The sequence below is a fragment of the Molothrus ater genome, chromosome 2 (assembly GCF_012460135.2).
Source record: "Molothrus ater isolate BHLD 08-10-18 breed brown headed cowbird chromosome 2, BPBGC_Mater_1.1, whole genome shotgun sequence".
In the NCBI taxonomy this organism is placed as follows: domain Eukaryota; kingdom Metazoa; phylum Chordata; class Aves; order Passeriformes; family Icteridae; genus Molothrus; species Molothrus ater.
The window spans coordinates 33,514,994-33,532,231 of record NC_050479.2 but is presented as its reverse complement, the minus strand read 5'-3'; the positions used below and the strand labels follow the sequence as shown (position 1 = coordinate 33,532,231).

Below are 17,238 nucleotides of genomic sequence, written 5' to 3'. Positions count from 1 at the left end.
TACAGAGTACATAAAAATACAGTTTCCAAATTTTTATTTTAGAGTGGTTTTTCGTTGTAGTTGTTTTTGACACTGTACTTGTTACCATCAGTTACTAGATTAATAGGACTTTGGGCTGTTGCATACTTGCTGTGGTGAAGAGAAAGAAGAATTAATATTCTAGCATTGGTATATAAGTGAGATCTTTTATTTGCTAATAGCAACTGAAAGCATCTTATGTTATTTATGATGTTGTTTCAGAAGCATAGCAGGTCTTGGCAATGATCCTAGAGCTTCTGAGAGTAGTTTTATAACTTCTGAGGAACTTTAGATAATATGTAAAATGAAAGCATATTCTTGTGGGGACTTGCAAGGGACTTGCCTACACTTAAGAGAGACTCTGAGGTTGGATGATAAGAAGTTGTTGTCTAACTTGTTTTTTTGAAAAGCATAAAACATTTCCTGATGTTTTAATTTCAGACATGAAATATGAAGCTTTAGATATGTTTAGTTTTGATGATAACCTGTGTTTGAACACCTGTTTTATTTATGTCATACCATGGGCATTAAATATAGAAATGGGGAGTTCCACTGGGTTCAGACATCTGGTCAATTTACAATTTTCAATTTGTCTTTATTTTTCTTGATACTGGTCTGGTTTAAAGAGGATATTTCTCTCTGATTCTCAGACGTGAACGAACTGAAGGAATGCCTCCAGGTACTAGTAAAGGAACAGCAAACTCTGGCCACACAATCTGCAACAACAGCTCTCTCAGCTATGAGGCTAAAGCAGAGGCTGGTCATCCTGGAACGATATTTCATTGCTCTGAACAGAGCAGTTCTTCAGGAGAACGTCAAAGTCAAGTGGAAAAGCGGTAGTGTTCCTCTGCCTGCTGTGGATAAGAAAAGGTAATAACACATGCATGAACAAGTTAATCCATTAGAAAAGCCATAGAAAGGTTATCAACCTGTCTGTGAGGGCTTAATGTGATTTATTCCTTCTTGTGAAACATTAATGGTAAAGAAACTTCGTATTTCTTAAGATGGCTTTACCATACTAAGTGGTGTTCCCTGCCATCAGTCCTCCTTCTTGCCTGGTGCTTTCTTACAGTATCTCTCTTTGTACTAGTAGGTTTTTATTGTAATACATTGCTGTAGGTATTAAACTTTGAGCTATAAGTATACATTTATTGAAGTATTGCTTTTGTTCTGCTCAGCTAGAAAGTATGGAGAAGCCTGTTTCAGAAATGGTGCCAATGGAAATCACATTGTTTGAATAACAATATATTTTTGTCAATAGTTGCTCAGTTAAATAGTTGCTCAGCTCACATAAATTAAAAAATACAAATACCTAAAAGCAGAACATAGAATCTTAGCTTGGGTGCGAAATTATGTAATTGTGCATTTTATATGCAACTATTTAATACAAATACAAAAAAAGCTGAACATAGCTCTCCTTAGTTTGAGTGTGAAATGATGTAATTATACATTTTATATGCAACTGTTTCAAGAGAAGTAACTGAGTGAGGAATCATCTGATTACTTTTCATGTCTGGATAGCTGTCTAGACCTAAAAATAGAAAAATCTATCAGATAAGGCATTAAATAAAGTTTCAGTAGCTGTCTGACACAACAAGCAATTTGTCTAGAGAAATTTTTGTTAGATTGAATCTCTAGATTCAGATATGAAAGGAGAATGTAAGTAGATATCACAACTAGTTATTATGGAATTGGAGTTCTGACAAGGATATCTTTGTATAGACTGTTCCCTTGAAATTTTTTTCAGCTCTGATTAAAAACAGTACTGATATGTTTAAATTATCAGATTGATAAAAATGCAGGTATAATTTTTTGAAAAAGTTCTAAGCTGTTCACTTTTGTTGTAATCTCACAACAAAACAATCTAGACTTGGTGGTTCAGTGTTGGAAGTGGTGGGGAATCTCCTGTTGCTGACTACAAAGGGGAGCTTATTTAAATTAGTTTGATTGTCTGCATGAGAAGTTAGCAGAAGTGAATGTGAGTCCAGTGAATATTACCAAAAGTTGAAGCTATTTCTCTTCCTTACACACACAAGTACAGAAACTGCAAAGAGATTTTTGGCATTGAGACTTGAATAGAAAGATAAGTAATGACAAAATGGGTGAAATTTATTATCAAGAATTAAAGATGAATTTAAAAAAATCTGCAAACTTAGTTTATGCAGTCCAAACTAACCAAAAATATAGACTTCCTAAATAAATAATTAGTACATGAAGTACTTTATGTTTGTGTATTTTGAGAAAAGCATCATAATTTCACTTTGAGTAACTATGGGCATTTTTTGGTGGCAGTCCATTATGCTGGTCTGGTTTAAATTTTTCTCTCTCAAGCTTTTTGATTTGGACATTGAATTATTTCTTTGAAGTAGTTGAAGTTGAATTTTGGTTGCTGACATTTTGATGTTGTTCACCTTGTTTCTCAAGGCACAGCTATGATTCTTTACAAGTAAAAATTGTGTAATTGTATATGCATGCATATGGCTAAATTTTAAAATAATCAAATATACGTTATAAAGAAGAATAATAACATAAATATGTATATATTATTGTAATAAAGATTTATTGAAGCTATTAATATATAATTTTATTTAGCTCAAGACCTGTAGGCAAAGGTGTGGAAGGACTTGCACGTGTTGGATCCCGAGCAGCACTCTCATTTGCATTTGCTTTTCTTCGTAGAGCCTGGAGATCAGGTAGGTCTACTCTTGAGCATTTTGCATATATATTTCATTTGAAGCCATGTGACTCATTGAAGTGTGTTAAATATTTGCATAGCACTATGAATTTGTAAATGATGGATTTGCATAATTGCACTTATGTGATTCTGTGTCCAGCAATGTTGTTGCTGATCAAAGCCATCCAAGCCAGTATCAATGTTGGGTTTTTCTCAGGTATTTTATGCTGAGGAAGGTAAGTTGGGCTTTCATGAGAAGAATGGATTTTTAATGCTAGACTTCAGAAAAGTTAGATTTATTCTTCAGACAAGGTCAAGCCACTATTATTACATGATAGCAGCTGAGAAAAAGCTTTGCATGTGAAGCTTGTGTTTAGTTGGTGATCCTGTCAGCTATTGTCAAATTGCAGAGATTGGCAGAATTGTCACCTGTGCCACTAAACCTGCCTCAGTCTGCACCATTTGGTCAGATGTCAGGTGTGGGCTTACTCCAGCCAGCTCTAGTTCTCCTCTTTTCTCAGTGAAATCAGCTGCATAGTGAAATCAGCTGGTTTGGGTTTTCACCTTTCTGAATTTTATTTTATTTTGGTGAAGATTTCTTCAGAATCTTGCAGTCAAATGTTCATGTGAAAATTGAGAACTTTGTCCATAGGAAGTAACTTGTGTTGAAAAAAAGCTCCACAAAATGTTGTGTACAACCATTTCTCTAACCTCTGTGAAGGTGGGGATGTAACTGCTCTTGCTGTGCTCCTTAGGTGAAGATGCAGACTTGTGCAGTGAATTGTTACAGGAATCACTTGATGCACTGCGAGCTCTACCAGAGGCATCCCTTTTTGATGAAGGGACTGTGTCTTCTGTGTGGCTGGAAGTGGTAGAAAGAGCTACTAAATTCCTAAGGTCTGTTGTGACTGGGTAAGTTTCTCTTTTTGAGCTGTTAAGTGGCAAGCTTGCATCTCTCAGAAGCTGGGGATATAAACATAGTGATTTATAGAAAATTTGAGAGATTTCCTTCCTTTTACAATGTAGTTATACAAGCAAGCAAAAAATTAATGAACTATTGAAATGATGCTATTTAAATATGATTTAATGATTTTAGCTGCTTAAGAAAAATCTGAATTGGAATATTCTGAATCACTGCATGAAATTTAGCAAAAAAATTGTGTTTTACTAATGTAAATATATCTGCAGAAGAATGCTTTGGTAATGCTATGTATATGCACTCTTAACTGTGCCCTTCAAGTATAGTAAAATAATACAGATTTTTGTGCATGAGGGTAAATGCACTCACTGTTGGACTTGGAACAGTCCTCTGCTTTTCCCTGTTATTTAAGTAGGCTTCAAGTTACTACCTTTTTACAGTAGTTACTAGAAGTTACTAGGAGTTACTAGAAATGTCTTTTCAATACTGGAACTATGTCATTAAGGTGCATAGCATAAAACATATTTGAATTTCACCTGTGAAAATGTTTTTCATGTTCTTAGCAGGTTTAATAGAACTGTAGATAGATGGTGAAGCTTGGGGTGCTTTTAAAGCCTAGCTGTCCCTTTAAAATTTGATCTATTTGGAATGTGTGGGCTTTTCTTCTCAGCTGTTTTCATCACCCCTTTGATATTTTTCTGTAAGTTTAGTGGTTCTTGGGGTGCTGTAGATGAATTTGGTAAGCAATTGTGTATTATTTCCTCTTAGTTAATGTATATTGTTTGACTTTTAAATAGAGATGTGCATGGAGCTCCCAGTACCAAGGGGCCAGGAAACATTCCTTTGCAAGACCAGCACTTGGCACTTGCCATATTGCTTGAACTGGCAGTGCAGAGGGGTACTCTAAGGTGAGAAGCATGAGCACTCTGATTTTTGGCTGTCATGTTGGAATGGGCTGACAGGCTTCAGTTTTCATGAATTTGGGTTTAATGTAATAATTGTGGTTCATATGCACCTTTTCACTAAAGCAGTGGTGACTGAGACCTAATACTATCTAGACTACAAAATCCATTTTTTGTATTTTGATGAACTGTTTAAAACAGAAAGCCCTGGCATCTAATTTTGCTAAACTTCAAAATGTAGAGATTGAATTGTATGGATAACCTAACCCAATGGTTTTAGGAATGCTTATTAATAGAAAATGTTGATTCCCTCTTTCAGCCAAATGTTGTCTGCAGTTATGTTGCTGCTTCAACTGTGGGATAATGGAACGAGGGAAACGGATAATGAGCGATCTGCACAGGGAACAAGTGCACCCCTTCTACCTTTGCTACAAAGATTTCAGAGCATAATATGTAATAAAGACATGCCCAATACTGAGGAAGAGATTCAGGTACTTAGTCTTGGTTTATTTAAAAAGGGGCATTATGTTGGAATGAAATTTCATTTGCCTAGCTAAAATAATCATAAAATTATCCAAACAAAGTTGGTGGTGGTGTTTTCCATGTAAGGTGTATATATACCATGGTCATTTGGTTTTCATGTGAACATTTGAGTTTCTTGAGGTAGGGGGAAGAATGTCACAGCATGATTAGAGGTGAGTTGTGTTTTGTAGTTAGTGCTGATGTGATAATGAACTTAGATGTGGCTAAGTAACTTTTCTGCATATTTGTATTGTTTTTGTGTTTAAAATTAATTGAACTATGACTGTCATAGTTATTAACTGAGGTTGATAAAACAATCAATTTTATTATGCTTATAACTTTCTATTTATACCCAATCTGACTATTTTGTCGACATTCATGTTTCAGATTTTTCTCTAATGTGAAATGTATGGAGTTAATTAATTTTCTCTTATACTTGTTCAGATAGTCATCTTATCTAAACTATATTGTGTAGTCTCAGATATATCTTGAATGTTTTTCTGACTGCTTTTTTCTCTTTTCCAGCTCCTGACTTACCCTCTAAGTCCAAATGAAAGTTTTCTGAGGTATCTGACTTTGCCACAGGACAATGAGCTGGCCATTGATCTGAGACAAACAGCTGTGGTGATCATGGCCCATTTGGACCGCCTTGCCACCCCTTGTATGCCTCCACAGTGTAGCTCTCCTACATCTCATAAGGTAATTTTTGCAATATCAAATACAGTAAGATGTTTTCCCTAAAAGCATCACTCAATTTCAGAATGCAAGGAAAACATCTCCTAAGATTCTTCAAATTCCTTTCTGATTTTCACAACATAACCTTGAGTTCTGAAATTTGTCCCACTTGGGTAACTTTTATTACATCAGCCCTTTTTGAGTGAGCCTTGGAGTGCAATTTTATGGTTTGTGAACCATTCTTTCTTACCACACTATGGCTAATTCTGCCATATTTTGAGCTGTTCTTGTGTTTCTCAGAATAAATTCTCAAGACCAGACTTTATAAGTGTTGGGGGTCTGAATTACTAGAAAAATAAAAGAAAGAAAAAAGTAAATGCCAAACTTTCCAATCTGAAAAATCTCTGAATCTCTTACCATAGACACTTATTGCTCTTTTAGTACCAGACTGAAGTGAATATGATGCATGCAAGTCTTTAATTTTGATATCTTATAATTAGGACTATTGGAAAGAAGGACAGTCTCAGATTTAAACACATTTGGTATTTAAAAAATAATTTGCTCTGTGGATTTTACTAAGCTGTTCGTTTCAAAATTCAGTACTTACAGAATTTCTTATTTCCTAGGGATCACTGCAAGAGGTCATTGCTTGGGGATTAATAGGTTGGAAGTACTATGCTAATGTGAGTGGCCCAATTCAGTGTGAAGGACTGGCCAACCTTGGTGTGGTACAGGTTGCTTGTGCAGAGAAACGTTTTCTGATATTATCTAGAAATGGAAGAGTTTATACACAAGCATATAACAGCGACACTCTGGTGAGAGTTTTTATGTGTTTTTAAAATTTGTTCTGTATTACTTCATAAGTTTCCTCTTCTAAATATTTACAGTTTCTTAGGAGAGTAGAGGGAAGCATGCTGATTTTTTGTGAGCTTTCTGTGGTGTTGTATTTGAACTTTCAGAAGCAGTGGGGTTTGTCTCTTGGGTCGATTTGAGGAAAAGCATATGGATTCTGTAATTTCGATCACGCTAGAGGTTATGAATACTATGATAATTGCTTTTATTGGTATTCTGGCCTTGGTAACTTCACAAATTGGAAGATATGAAATGGATTTTATTTAGTGATATAACTGTGTCCAAGCTGTGTAGTTTCTCAAAGAAAAATACACTGTAAATAGAAGCCTTTGTCACTAAGATAGCCTGTAATTTTAAGTTAAACACTGTTTTCATATGTACTGAAGACCTATAAGAATGGGAACAAATGACTTCAAAGCATTGCTTTTGTCACGTTTGACCATTTTTTTCTTCATGCCTTCACCTCATTAATTTGAGAGCAAAGTTTTGATTAAACTGGAAATAGGAAAACTGTACCTAGTTATGTGATGGAAAATGTCAGCAGATTTTGTAAGCATATTGCTTTTGCTTGGTTTACAGGGACCACAGCTGGTGCAGAGTCTAGCTTCCAGAAATATTGTGAAGATAGCAGCACATTCAGATGGGCATCACTATCTGGCTTTGTCAGCAAATGGTGAAGTTTTCTCTTGGGGTTGTGGAGATGGTGGAAGACTAGGTCATGGGGACACAGTGTACGTATTAAAAATAATCATAACATTTATTTGCAAGTATTCTGAATTCTTAGTAAAAATTATTTTGTTGTCTATATAGGCAATGTTCAGCTTTTAACATTTGGCTGTTACTGGACAAAAGTTACATTCTCCCTGCTTGTTTTCTCTGTCTGGAATATTCCTAGTTGTCTACTGATGCTGCTTTCTGAAATTCTTGTAGGTGGAGGTGTAGTAGTGAGCACTGTTATCAGGCCTTTTATCAATGGTTTTATGAATCCAGATCACATTTTCTCTGAAATGTTGACTCACATTCCAACACTCACATGTTGGAGCAGGGTCATTATTTTTTATGCAGTCATGTTGTACATTATTCCATTTTTCTGAGACATTACTGTCCTGCTTTTGTATAGAAGCAGTCTTCTACAACAGTATTGTATAGGAGGTGTGCATCAATACATTTTAGATTTTATCTGTCTTTCCCCAGTGCAGAATTCCCTCTGAGGCAGGAGAGACTACACAAAGGTTACCAGTATCATGAAATTAATTGGTCAGATATAGTAATTAAAGATAGTATTTTTAATAATAGACAAATATTTTTAAAAAACATTGCATGAACTTAATTGAAAACAGAAATTGCAGTGGCTTTTATATTGTTGAACAATTTGAACTTAATTTTGGCTTGTATTTTGTTACTTCAGACTAATAATAAGACGTGCAGGTAAAATTGCAGCAATTCTAACAAGTATGTCTAGCACCTTTTATCACCTACTCATCAAATCACCTTTTGTGAAATATGTCACCTTCTCTTTAAATAGCCCTCTGGAGGAACCTAAGATGATATCTGCTTTATCTGGGAAGCAAGCTGGAAAACACGTTGTTCATATTGCATGTGGAAGCACCTACAGTGCAGCCATTACTGCTGAGGGAGAGCTGTATACATGGGGACGAGGAAACTATGGCAGGCTTGGTCATGGTGAGTTAGTTGATAGCTTCAGATAAGTTGTTGAAGAATTTAGTGCCTGTTGCAAATGATCTTTTATCCCACCAAAAGCTGATTTGCGAACATTATGTGGCTTCACGAGAATTGAAATAATTATGGGAGGGATTGTCTCAAACCCATTAAATTCCCTCAGTTATCTGGAAATAAGCAACTGCATGGAGAAGAAAAATCTGCAATGTTCTCTGTTCCTTTCCTCATGAAGCTAAGACTATTTCATGGGTTAAATCCTTGTTGGATGTCTCTCAGAAACCATACAGGAGCTTAGTCATGATACTCAAATCTGAAAACAAAACTAAACAACGCTACCCTGCACCCATACAATAAAAAAACATCCAAAAGCAAAGAAGCAAAAAAACCAAACAAAAGAACCTGTCAGGCCTTCGGGGTTTTGCTTCTCACAGAACCACTTTGTTTTGAAGGTTCCAGTGAAGATCAGACCATCCCAATGCTGGTCACGGGGCTGAAAGGACTCAAAGTTATTGATGTGTCGTGTGGGAGTGGAGATGCTCAGACTCTTGCAGTTACTGAAAATGGTTAGTAGCAAAACAAAACTTAAAATTTTAAGTCCTTCCTTTCACTCTGAAGATACTTGTACTGAAGATAAGCTTATTTCTATCAGCTTGAATTCTGTAAGAATTTGAAGCTGAAAATCCTTCTGGAGAAAAAAATATGTACATTTATACATTTTGTATATAATGTTGCAGAGGTATTTCCATGCATAGATATGCAGTATGTTCCTTATGAATATGTAAATATATTGAGTTATGGTGTATGTATATTTAATGTAAATGTAATGGACCCACAAAATAATACATATATGTGCATGTGTCTAAATTTTATTTGTTACTATATAAGTACAAATATCTCATGTTGTCACAAGAGCCAGAATTCAGAGTAGGAGAGCTGTCTCTCTTAATCCTTTGGAAGTGTAAAAGAGAAGCTGCATGGAAGTTCATCTTTCCAACATCCCTGACCAAAGGTGCCTAGGGTTAGACAGATTCAAAACCTGCACTTCATTGTGAGGTCAAGCCCCAAAGTCATCTCTTAGAAAGCAGATAGTTCTTGGAGGTCAGTTGTTCCTTTGAAATGCAGCTGCTTAGTATGACCTGCATTATTTAAAAACTGAAATGTTTGCTCATACAGGAAATGGAAACTCAGATTTTATCAAATTTTTTCCTCTCTTTGATCTCTGCCTTGCATGCTTCCACTGCTTATCAGAGTACCTTAGGGACTCTGCTGATGCGGGTAGGGAACAAAAATGCATCAGAACATAAAAAAAGACTTTCTGTTTGGGCATGCATGGGTTACCATTCTTGAACCATAATTTTATTTACTGCAGATGCAGAATGACTTGACTGTTTCTAAGTTTCTACATCAGGACTTAGATTTAGTAGTGTATTTCAAGAGAACCTGATAAATGTGACGATTTCATTTCATTTTGAGAAATGCTTGAATGATACAAACTGAAAATTAAAATAGGTTTAACAGAAAATTTGGCCATTGGATGTAGAAAACATTTTGTAAGTTCTTATAAATAATTAAAGAAAGCCATTTTTAACTTGCTTGATTTACAGTAAATCCTATGCTTCATTTATTTTTAAGAAGGACTTTCCATACACTGATAGATTTTCAATGAATGTTACATATTGCACTTTTTATGTTTAGTTTTGTCAGCATGACTATTTTTCAAATATTGTTCTTTATTATTGTCACAAACAATTAGAAATTAATTTGGAACTGCTTTCCTTAAAATAGAGTTTAAAATTTGTGCTTGTTATAGAATCTCAGATTATGAAGAATTTATTTGTTAAAAGGGATGACTTAATTGCATGAAAAAAGCAGTTCAATTATTTTTTGTTTTCTTTCTTCTGGTTTAAAGGCCAGGTGTGGTCTTGGGGTGATGGAGACTATGGAAAACTGGGAAGAGGAGGCAGTGATGGTTGCAAAACTCCCAAGCTGATAGAAAAGCTTCAAGATCTGGACATTGTGAAAGTGCGCTGTGGGAGTCAGTTCTCTATTGCTTTGACCAAAGATGGCCAGGTCTACACCTGGGGGAAAGGTGACAATCAGAGACTTGGGCATGGGACAGAAGAGCACGTTCGATATCCCAAACTGCTGGAAGGCTTGAAAGGTAATTATCAGAGTTGGAAATGCACCAGAGCTCTTTCTGTTGTTGGAGCTTTTTACCCAACACAAATGAACTCTGCTTTGAGTCATGGTACCATGTACTCTGTCATATTTTATGCTGGTAGCATTGAAAAAGGTAATAATGTGCATTTCCCATCACTTCTTTACACCTACAAGATTTTAGCAGGCTTAAAGGCACTATATTATGGCCACTTTAAATGCTGCATGTCTTGTGTTCTCCATATTCTTACTGCTTTTCTTTTATTAGGTTCACAAAAATGCTACTTTAAAGCAAGTATGTTTGCATTGTCATGCAAATAAATATATATAATATATGCTTAGATTAAGGCAGGTGAGTAAAATAAATGAGAATAACAGACAACAAAAAATGTCACTAAATATGTGTTTGACTTTTGACCAGTTTGTAATGGTGAGAAAATTACTTCCTTCATTTGGGAGAAGACCTGAGGTTCTGTCGGGGAAGATGAGGAAGAAACCTCTTTTATAGCTCTGTCTTTCCTTTAAATCGTTACTCATATATTTTGAATGATCTAAACGAGAATAATTTTACAGTCTCTCATCGTAGATGGGGAGATCTTTAAATAACTCTTTCCCAAAGAAGTTTCTAAGTTGAAGGGACACAAAGTAGAATAATTTTTTTAAACTTGTAAAACTTCTGTACTTATCTGTCTCTTGGTTTATGCTTTGCTGTACTCTTCCAATCCACTACTGAGGCAGAAATGAGCCTCATGACATCCAAGGCATGTTCCTAGTTAAGCATGGTTGTAATTAGTTTTCTTTACGTCTGCTATTTTTCTGCCCATGATTGTTGTATCTAAGTTATATTTTCCATATTTAACTTTCTTATCAGGAAAGAAAGTGATAGACGTGGCAGCTGGATCTACCCATTGTTTAGCACTGACTGAAGACAGTGAAGTGCACAGCTGGGGAAGCAATGATCAGTGTCAGCATTTTGATACTTTGCGTATCACTAAACCAGAGCCCGCAGCTCTCCCGGGATTAGACACAAAGCACATAGTTGGAATTGCTTGTGGACCTGCTCAGGTTGGTGTTAATTTTGAATTCTTTGGTTTTACTTCCCACTGAGGTTACTGTTCTGTATTATAATCCTGGTCCTTCTTTCTGTGCTTGCGTGACTTTTTGTATTCTTCCTTATTCTGAGTAAATGAAGGCTTTGGAAAAAACAAATCTTGCACAGTTGTTCTGCCAAAAAGGGGTGATCAGCTTTCCCTCTGTTGGGTGTTCTGAGAAGCAGCAATTTTCCTGTTTTGTTTTGTGTGATACAGCAGTTGAGGAGATGTCAGCAGAAGGTTTCCTGTGGCAGAAGCAGTGAGGTATCTGGATTGGGTTTGACAGCACATTGGAAATGTGATAAGAGAGTTCTGGATCTGTATGGATTTATCTCTGTTTACAAGGATGCAAGTCAAGCATTCTCTTTGATAGTTGTGTTGGTATTATTTCCAAATCATCTATTACTGTTTGAAGGCAGATTTAGCTTTACACTCCTGTCTGTAGTCAGTGTCATATTTAGAAAATAACAAACTGTGGAACTTTGTGTATTGTTTCCATTTATAGAGTTTTGCTTGGTCATCATGTTCAGAATGGTCAATAGGCTTGCGAGTACCTTTTGTGGTGGATGTTTGCCCCATGACATTTGAGCAGCTGGATCTGTTACTGAGACAAGTGACTGAGGGAATGGATGGGTCCTCTGACTGGCCCCCTCCTCAGGAAAAGGAGTGTATGGCTGTGGCAACATTAAATCTTCTAAGGCTTCAGGTACCTTCAATTTCTTACACTTTGAGCAGTCATTGAGCTGAATGTTTTCACTAAGTTGCTTGGATGGAAATCATGACCTTTAATGTGCCTTAAAGCACTTCTATTGATTTTAAAAAGTGAAGTAACTACACTATCATTTTATATTCTTTGAAATTTGGCATCTAGTGGTTGTTTTTTGATTTTCTTGATAGCTTCTGAGTTTCATTAAGAAGGAACTATAAAAACAATATCTAAATGTATTAAGCATTGTACAGTCAGAGATTCTGAGCATTTTTAAGATTTCTAAATAGCATATTTAAAAGTGAATTACCTCTTTAATTGGAGTCTGACAGTCACTGAAAATGTGCTGTTTTTTCTAGCATAATGTAGTGACGCAGAAACAGTTTAAGTTATTCTTTAGGTTTACTTCAGATCTTTGGGGCTTATAGCTACCATTCATAATCTTGTATGTAAATTCAGGATGTAGGCAAGCCAGCATTTCCCTTTAATTTTACAGATTTGCAGGTGTAAGTTTGTATCTTGGTCACTGAAGTTACTTGCTCCAGGAGCGACTTCCTGCCAACCTCAACAAGTTCGTATCACTTATTAATTAAAATTTACCTTTTTTTTTTTTTTCAGCTTCATGCTGCCATTAGTCATCAGGTGGATCCAGAATGCCTTGGCTTAGGTTTGGGCAGCATCCTGCTCAACAGCCTGAAGCAGACAGTGGTAACATTGGCCAGCAACGCTGGGGTTCTGAACACGGTGCAGTCGGCGGCGCAGGCGGTGCTGCAGAGCGGCTGGTCTGTGCTGCTGCCCACGGCCGAGGAGCGCGCCAGGGCGCTCTCAGCGCTCCTGCCCAGTGCAGGTCGGTCCTCACACTGAAGCCTCCTTGTTTGGGCCTTGTGTTTGGACTCCATTCATGGCTTCTTCCATTCTTAGTTTCAGGAAATGAAATGAATGTCAGCCCGGGACGTAGATTTATGATTGACCTCTTAGTGGGCAGCTTGATGGCTGATGGAGGTTTAGAGTCTGCACTGAACGCTGCTATTACTGCAGAAATTCAGGTATGGTTCATCAGCTTTGTAGTTCAGGTTCTTCAGGGACTGGAGACTGGATTTGTTACTGGAGACTGGATTTATTCATCAGCTTTGCAGTTCAGTCTTCTTCAGGGACTGGAGACTGGATTTGTTACTTATATAAATGCAAGAGTAAATGTGCCTTCAGTTATGTACTGTGCAGCAGCTACTGGCATATGTCCACCCTGGTTTTGTGGAGTTCCCCTACACGTTTTTACCTTCACGACCTTCATCCCTCACTTTGCCTTTCTTTTTATAATTGTACAATTATATTAAAAACAATTATAATTGTTTTTTAAAAAGTGTGCCCATGTGGTTGTTGCAGAATATACAATATGTGTCTTATCTGGTAGGAATTGTTTCATTTTTTCTGTAGGTAAAAGTAACTTGATCTTATTACCATGTTGTACTTGTTAGCAAAATGTTTCATTATCATAGTGGAAGTTCGTGTGTTTTCTCTAACTTGATTTACTTTTTTAGGATATTGAAGCAAAAAAAGAAGCACAGAAAGAAAAAGAAATTGATGAACAAGAAGCAAATGCATCAACACTTCACAGGAGCAGAACTCCATTGGACAAAGACCTTATTAACACTGGAATCTATGAATCTGCAGGAAAACAAAGTTTACCATTAGTTCAGTTAATTCAGCAATTACTAAGGTAATTGTTTTGAATTTGTCTTTTACTTTTGTACAGAATATGTATTTAGATGTTCTATAAACTAGTCAGCTAAACAATGGTTAATTTTGCTTAATAAATAAAGTCTCTTGCTAGCATTTTTAGCTCTTCAGAATTCAAAATATTAAACATTCTTGTAGCTTGTCTGTAGTTCTGCTCTGTTTGCTAAGGAACAATGTTCTATACTAAATTACCCAATTTAGAAAGATTGACTTGGTTTTATGGACTTTGATACTTCTTCTCTGAAAGAAGTATCTGAAAGTTTTTGTACCAGATACAGGACAAATGTTTAAAAGATTGTCCTTATAAAGTGTGAGAATCACCACAAATCTGTTTAGAACTGAGTATTTTGTGCTATTTATTTAGAACTGCCTCAAGGAGACTGTCATTGGGGAAGAAACCTCCATTTTAAATTCTTGACTGAGAGTTTTGAGTGCATGACCAATTAAGGTGCTGAAAACAAAGCTGCTTTATATCAATCAGAGGAGCTAAGGAGTACTTAACAGAGAGGATGTATAGCAGAAAATAATTATGAGTTTACTTTTTCACTTAATTGTGATGGCAACCATGTAAATTAATCAATACTGAGGCTCTTTTGAGCTACATAGTGTCATGGCTTTCACTGCAGGCTCTCAGTAAAGATTGTCAAATTGTGTTTTGTAGTGAGTGATGACAAAAAGCACAAACTTGAGGTATTTTACAAATCCTGTTAATCAAAATGTAGTCACAAAACCATTGACTTTTTGGGCACTACAGTGCAGAGGAATGAAAGTTCTGCGCAGAAAATTTGCAGAGGCTTCTTAGATATTTATGCAAAATTGCAGCCAAAGCTTGACCCATGGACTGTCTTCACTCTGAGCTCCCCTTAAGTGACACTTTTGTACTGCTTAGGAACATCGCTTCTCAGACCATAGCCAAACTAAAAGATGTTGCTCGTCGCATTTCTTCCTGCATGGACCAAGAGCTTTATAGCAAGGAGAGATCTGCTTCTCTGGACCTGTTGCTCCGTTTTCAGCGTCTGCTTGTTAGCAAACTTTACCCAGCAGATTGTGTTGGCCAGGTCCCTAATACATACAGTAAGTTGTGGTTTTAAAATTAAAAGCAAATAACATCTGACCCCTCCCCAAGTATTTCTGTAATAGCTTTTACAGGATAGCAGTTTCTTATTTGAGTTTATCTTCTTGTCTCATTTATCAGCCTGGTTGCTGTCTGAACAGTGTTTGAAAGTAGTTTATTTACATTGTTTACTGTAAGTGATTTTTTTTGGGGTTAGGTAATAGGATCTAGATAATAAACTTTTTATAAATTTTTAAAAATACGTGATTTCCTAAATTAGTGCTAATATCCAGTGGCATAATTTCAGAAGAGTTTGTTAGCTTTTGAAGTCTGTTTCTTAAATATGACTTTGTGATGGTTTTCTGTGCTCTTCCTTTATTTTTACACAGGTCCTGACCTCTTAGGTGTTGGTTCTTTACTGAAGAAATACACTGCTCTTCTGTGCACACACATTAGTGATATACTTCCTGTGGCAACCAGCATTGCTTGTACTAGTCATAGGCATTTTGCAGAAGTATCTTGTGTTGTGGATGGAGATTTAACAGGTAGGTGTTTATTTCCTCTTTCTTTCCCCTTCCACAGAATTTTAAGACCTTCTTGAAAGTTCTAAATTACTAACAAGGAGTCAGTTTAATTTTTTTGGTTAATGGGAGAGAAGGAGGGAAAATTCAATGAGGAAGGCAAGAGCTTTGTACTCAACGCTAGTCCAAGGCAGAATATATTAGTGATGATTTACTTCTGCAATGCAATGAATGTAGAACTTGAACTAAGTGTGTCTTCTGTGTTCGTTTTTTGTTTTAGGCATTCTTCTTCCAGAATTGGTGGTTTCTATAGTGCTACTCCTCAGTAAAAATGCTGGATTAATGCAGGAAGCTGGTGCTATCCCTCTGTTGGCTGGCTTGCTGGAACATCTAGACAGATTTAACCACTTAGCCCCTGGAAAGGAAAGGGATGACAATGAGGATTTAGCATGGCCAGGAATAATGGGTATGAACTTAGCAGCATCTTGACTGCTTTCATAAAGTAGCTATATAAAAGTGGTGGCTGTTCATGAACTACTCTCAGGAAAGGGAACCTGCTTAACAGTACAAAGTTTTATTAACCAAATTATATGGCAGTCATTAGGCAGTATTCATTTCTGTCAGTACATTCTTAAGGAAGTTACATATAGAGGTAGCATTAAGCAGAGTACAGATACTGCTTTTTCAAGAAGTAGTTCACATAATTTCACATTTTGAGTATGAAAAGTTGCAGTGAAAACCTGAGTAGTACATCTAGGCATTTTGCTACTAAGTTGTCTGTAATACAAAGGATGAGTAATGTGAAAGCTGTGAAATAAAGAATTCTTATTTTCTCTGGGCACTTTGTATTATGAGCTGTGTCTGTGGTTAAAAGAGAAGCTTCTTTTATATTTAAAAAAATCTGAATTTAAGCTGAAATGAAATACACAGCAAATTCCTTGCAGGCAAGTGAGTAATAAAACCAAAGTAATTTGGAGGAAGAAGCAATTAGAGCAGTGATTTACCAGCAAACTGATTGTTCTGCTCCACCTCCACACAAAACAGCTATATAGCTGGGCAATGCTAGGTGACATTAAAGATTAGTGCATTAGAACACAGTATTCAGACAGTTTAATTGCACAATACATAGACAGGAACATACTAATAGCCGCTTTTACTTTTGAGCATATTAAAAAATAAGCAGCTTTTGAACAGATGTGAAGAACTGGATTAGGCAGCTATTTAAAGAATGTTCAGGAAAACCACCTTACTTTCTGATTTTCTGTTGATAAATTCTCTTTTCTGTTTTATATGGATAGGTTCATTTTTTACTGGCCAGAGTTGCAGAAATAATGAGGAGGTGACACTTATACGTAAGGCCGATCTAGAGAACCACAACAAAGATGGAGGATTTTGGACAGTGATCGATGGCAAAGTGTATGATATAAAGGACTTCCAAACCCAGTCTTTAACTGGCAGTAGCATACTTGGTGAGAATTTTCATTTGACTTAAAGACACAAATTACTTTTGTTTCAAAACCAGGTGGAATTAACAAAATGTTTAGATACTGTATTGACTACCCCATTGTTTCATTAGCTCAGTTTGCTGGTGAGGACCCAGTTGTTGCTTTGGAAGCTGCTTTGCAGTTTGAGGACACACGGGAATCAATGCACGCCTTCTGTGTTGGCCAATATATAGAGGTAAAAATGTTACTAATGGGTAAATGCTTACTAAAGTCAAGCATTGATTT

The 17,238-nt window shown here is 36.3% G+C and overlaps 1 protein-coding gene across 1 annotated transcript in view; it reads left to right on the top strand.

Annotated features, from left to right (window-relative positions):
- HERC2 (HECT and RLD domain containing E3 ubiquitin protein ligase 2) overlaps nt 1–17,238 on the top strand; it is a 104,107-nt gene that overhangs the window by 26,210 nt on the left and 60,659 nt on the right. The window contains 21 exon segments of the mRNA XM_036387038.2: nt 669–888; nt 2,611–2,711; nt 3,448–3,604; nt 4,409–4,519; nt 4,833–5,004; nt 5,561–5,734; nt 6,337–6,525; nt 7,142–7,293; nt 8,088–8,245; nt 8,692–8,805; nt 10,152–10,403; nt 11,271–11,464; nt 11,996–12,196; nt 12,815–13,043; nt 13,118–13,242; nt 13,735–13,913; nt 14,823–15,007; nt 15,377–15,532; nt 15,789–15,974; nt 16,807–16,977; nt 17,085–17,188. Coding sequence (XP_036242931.1) covers nt 669–888; nt 2,611–2,711; nt 3,448–3,604; nt 4,409–4,519; nt 4,833–5,004; nt 5,561–5,734; nt 6,337–6,525; nt 7,142–7,293; nt 8,088–8,245; nt 8,692–8,805; nt 10,152–10,403; nt 11,271–11,464; nt 11,996–12,196; nt 12,815–13,043; nt 13,118–13,242; nt 13,735–13,913; nt 14,823–15,007; nt 15,377–15,532; nt 15,789–15,974; nt 16,807–16,977; nt 17,085–17,188 — 3,530 coding nt within the window.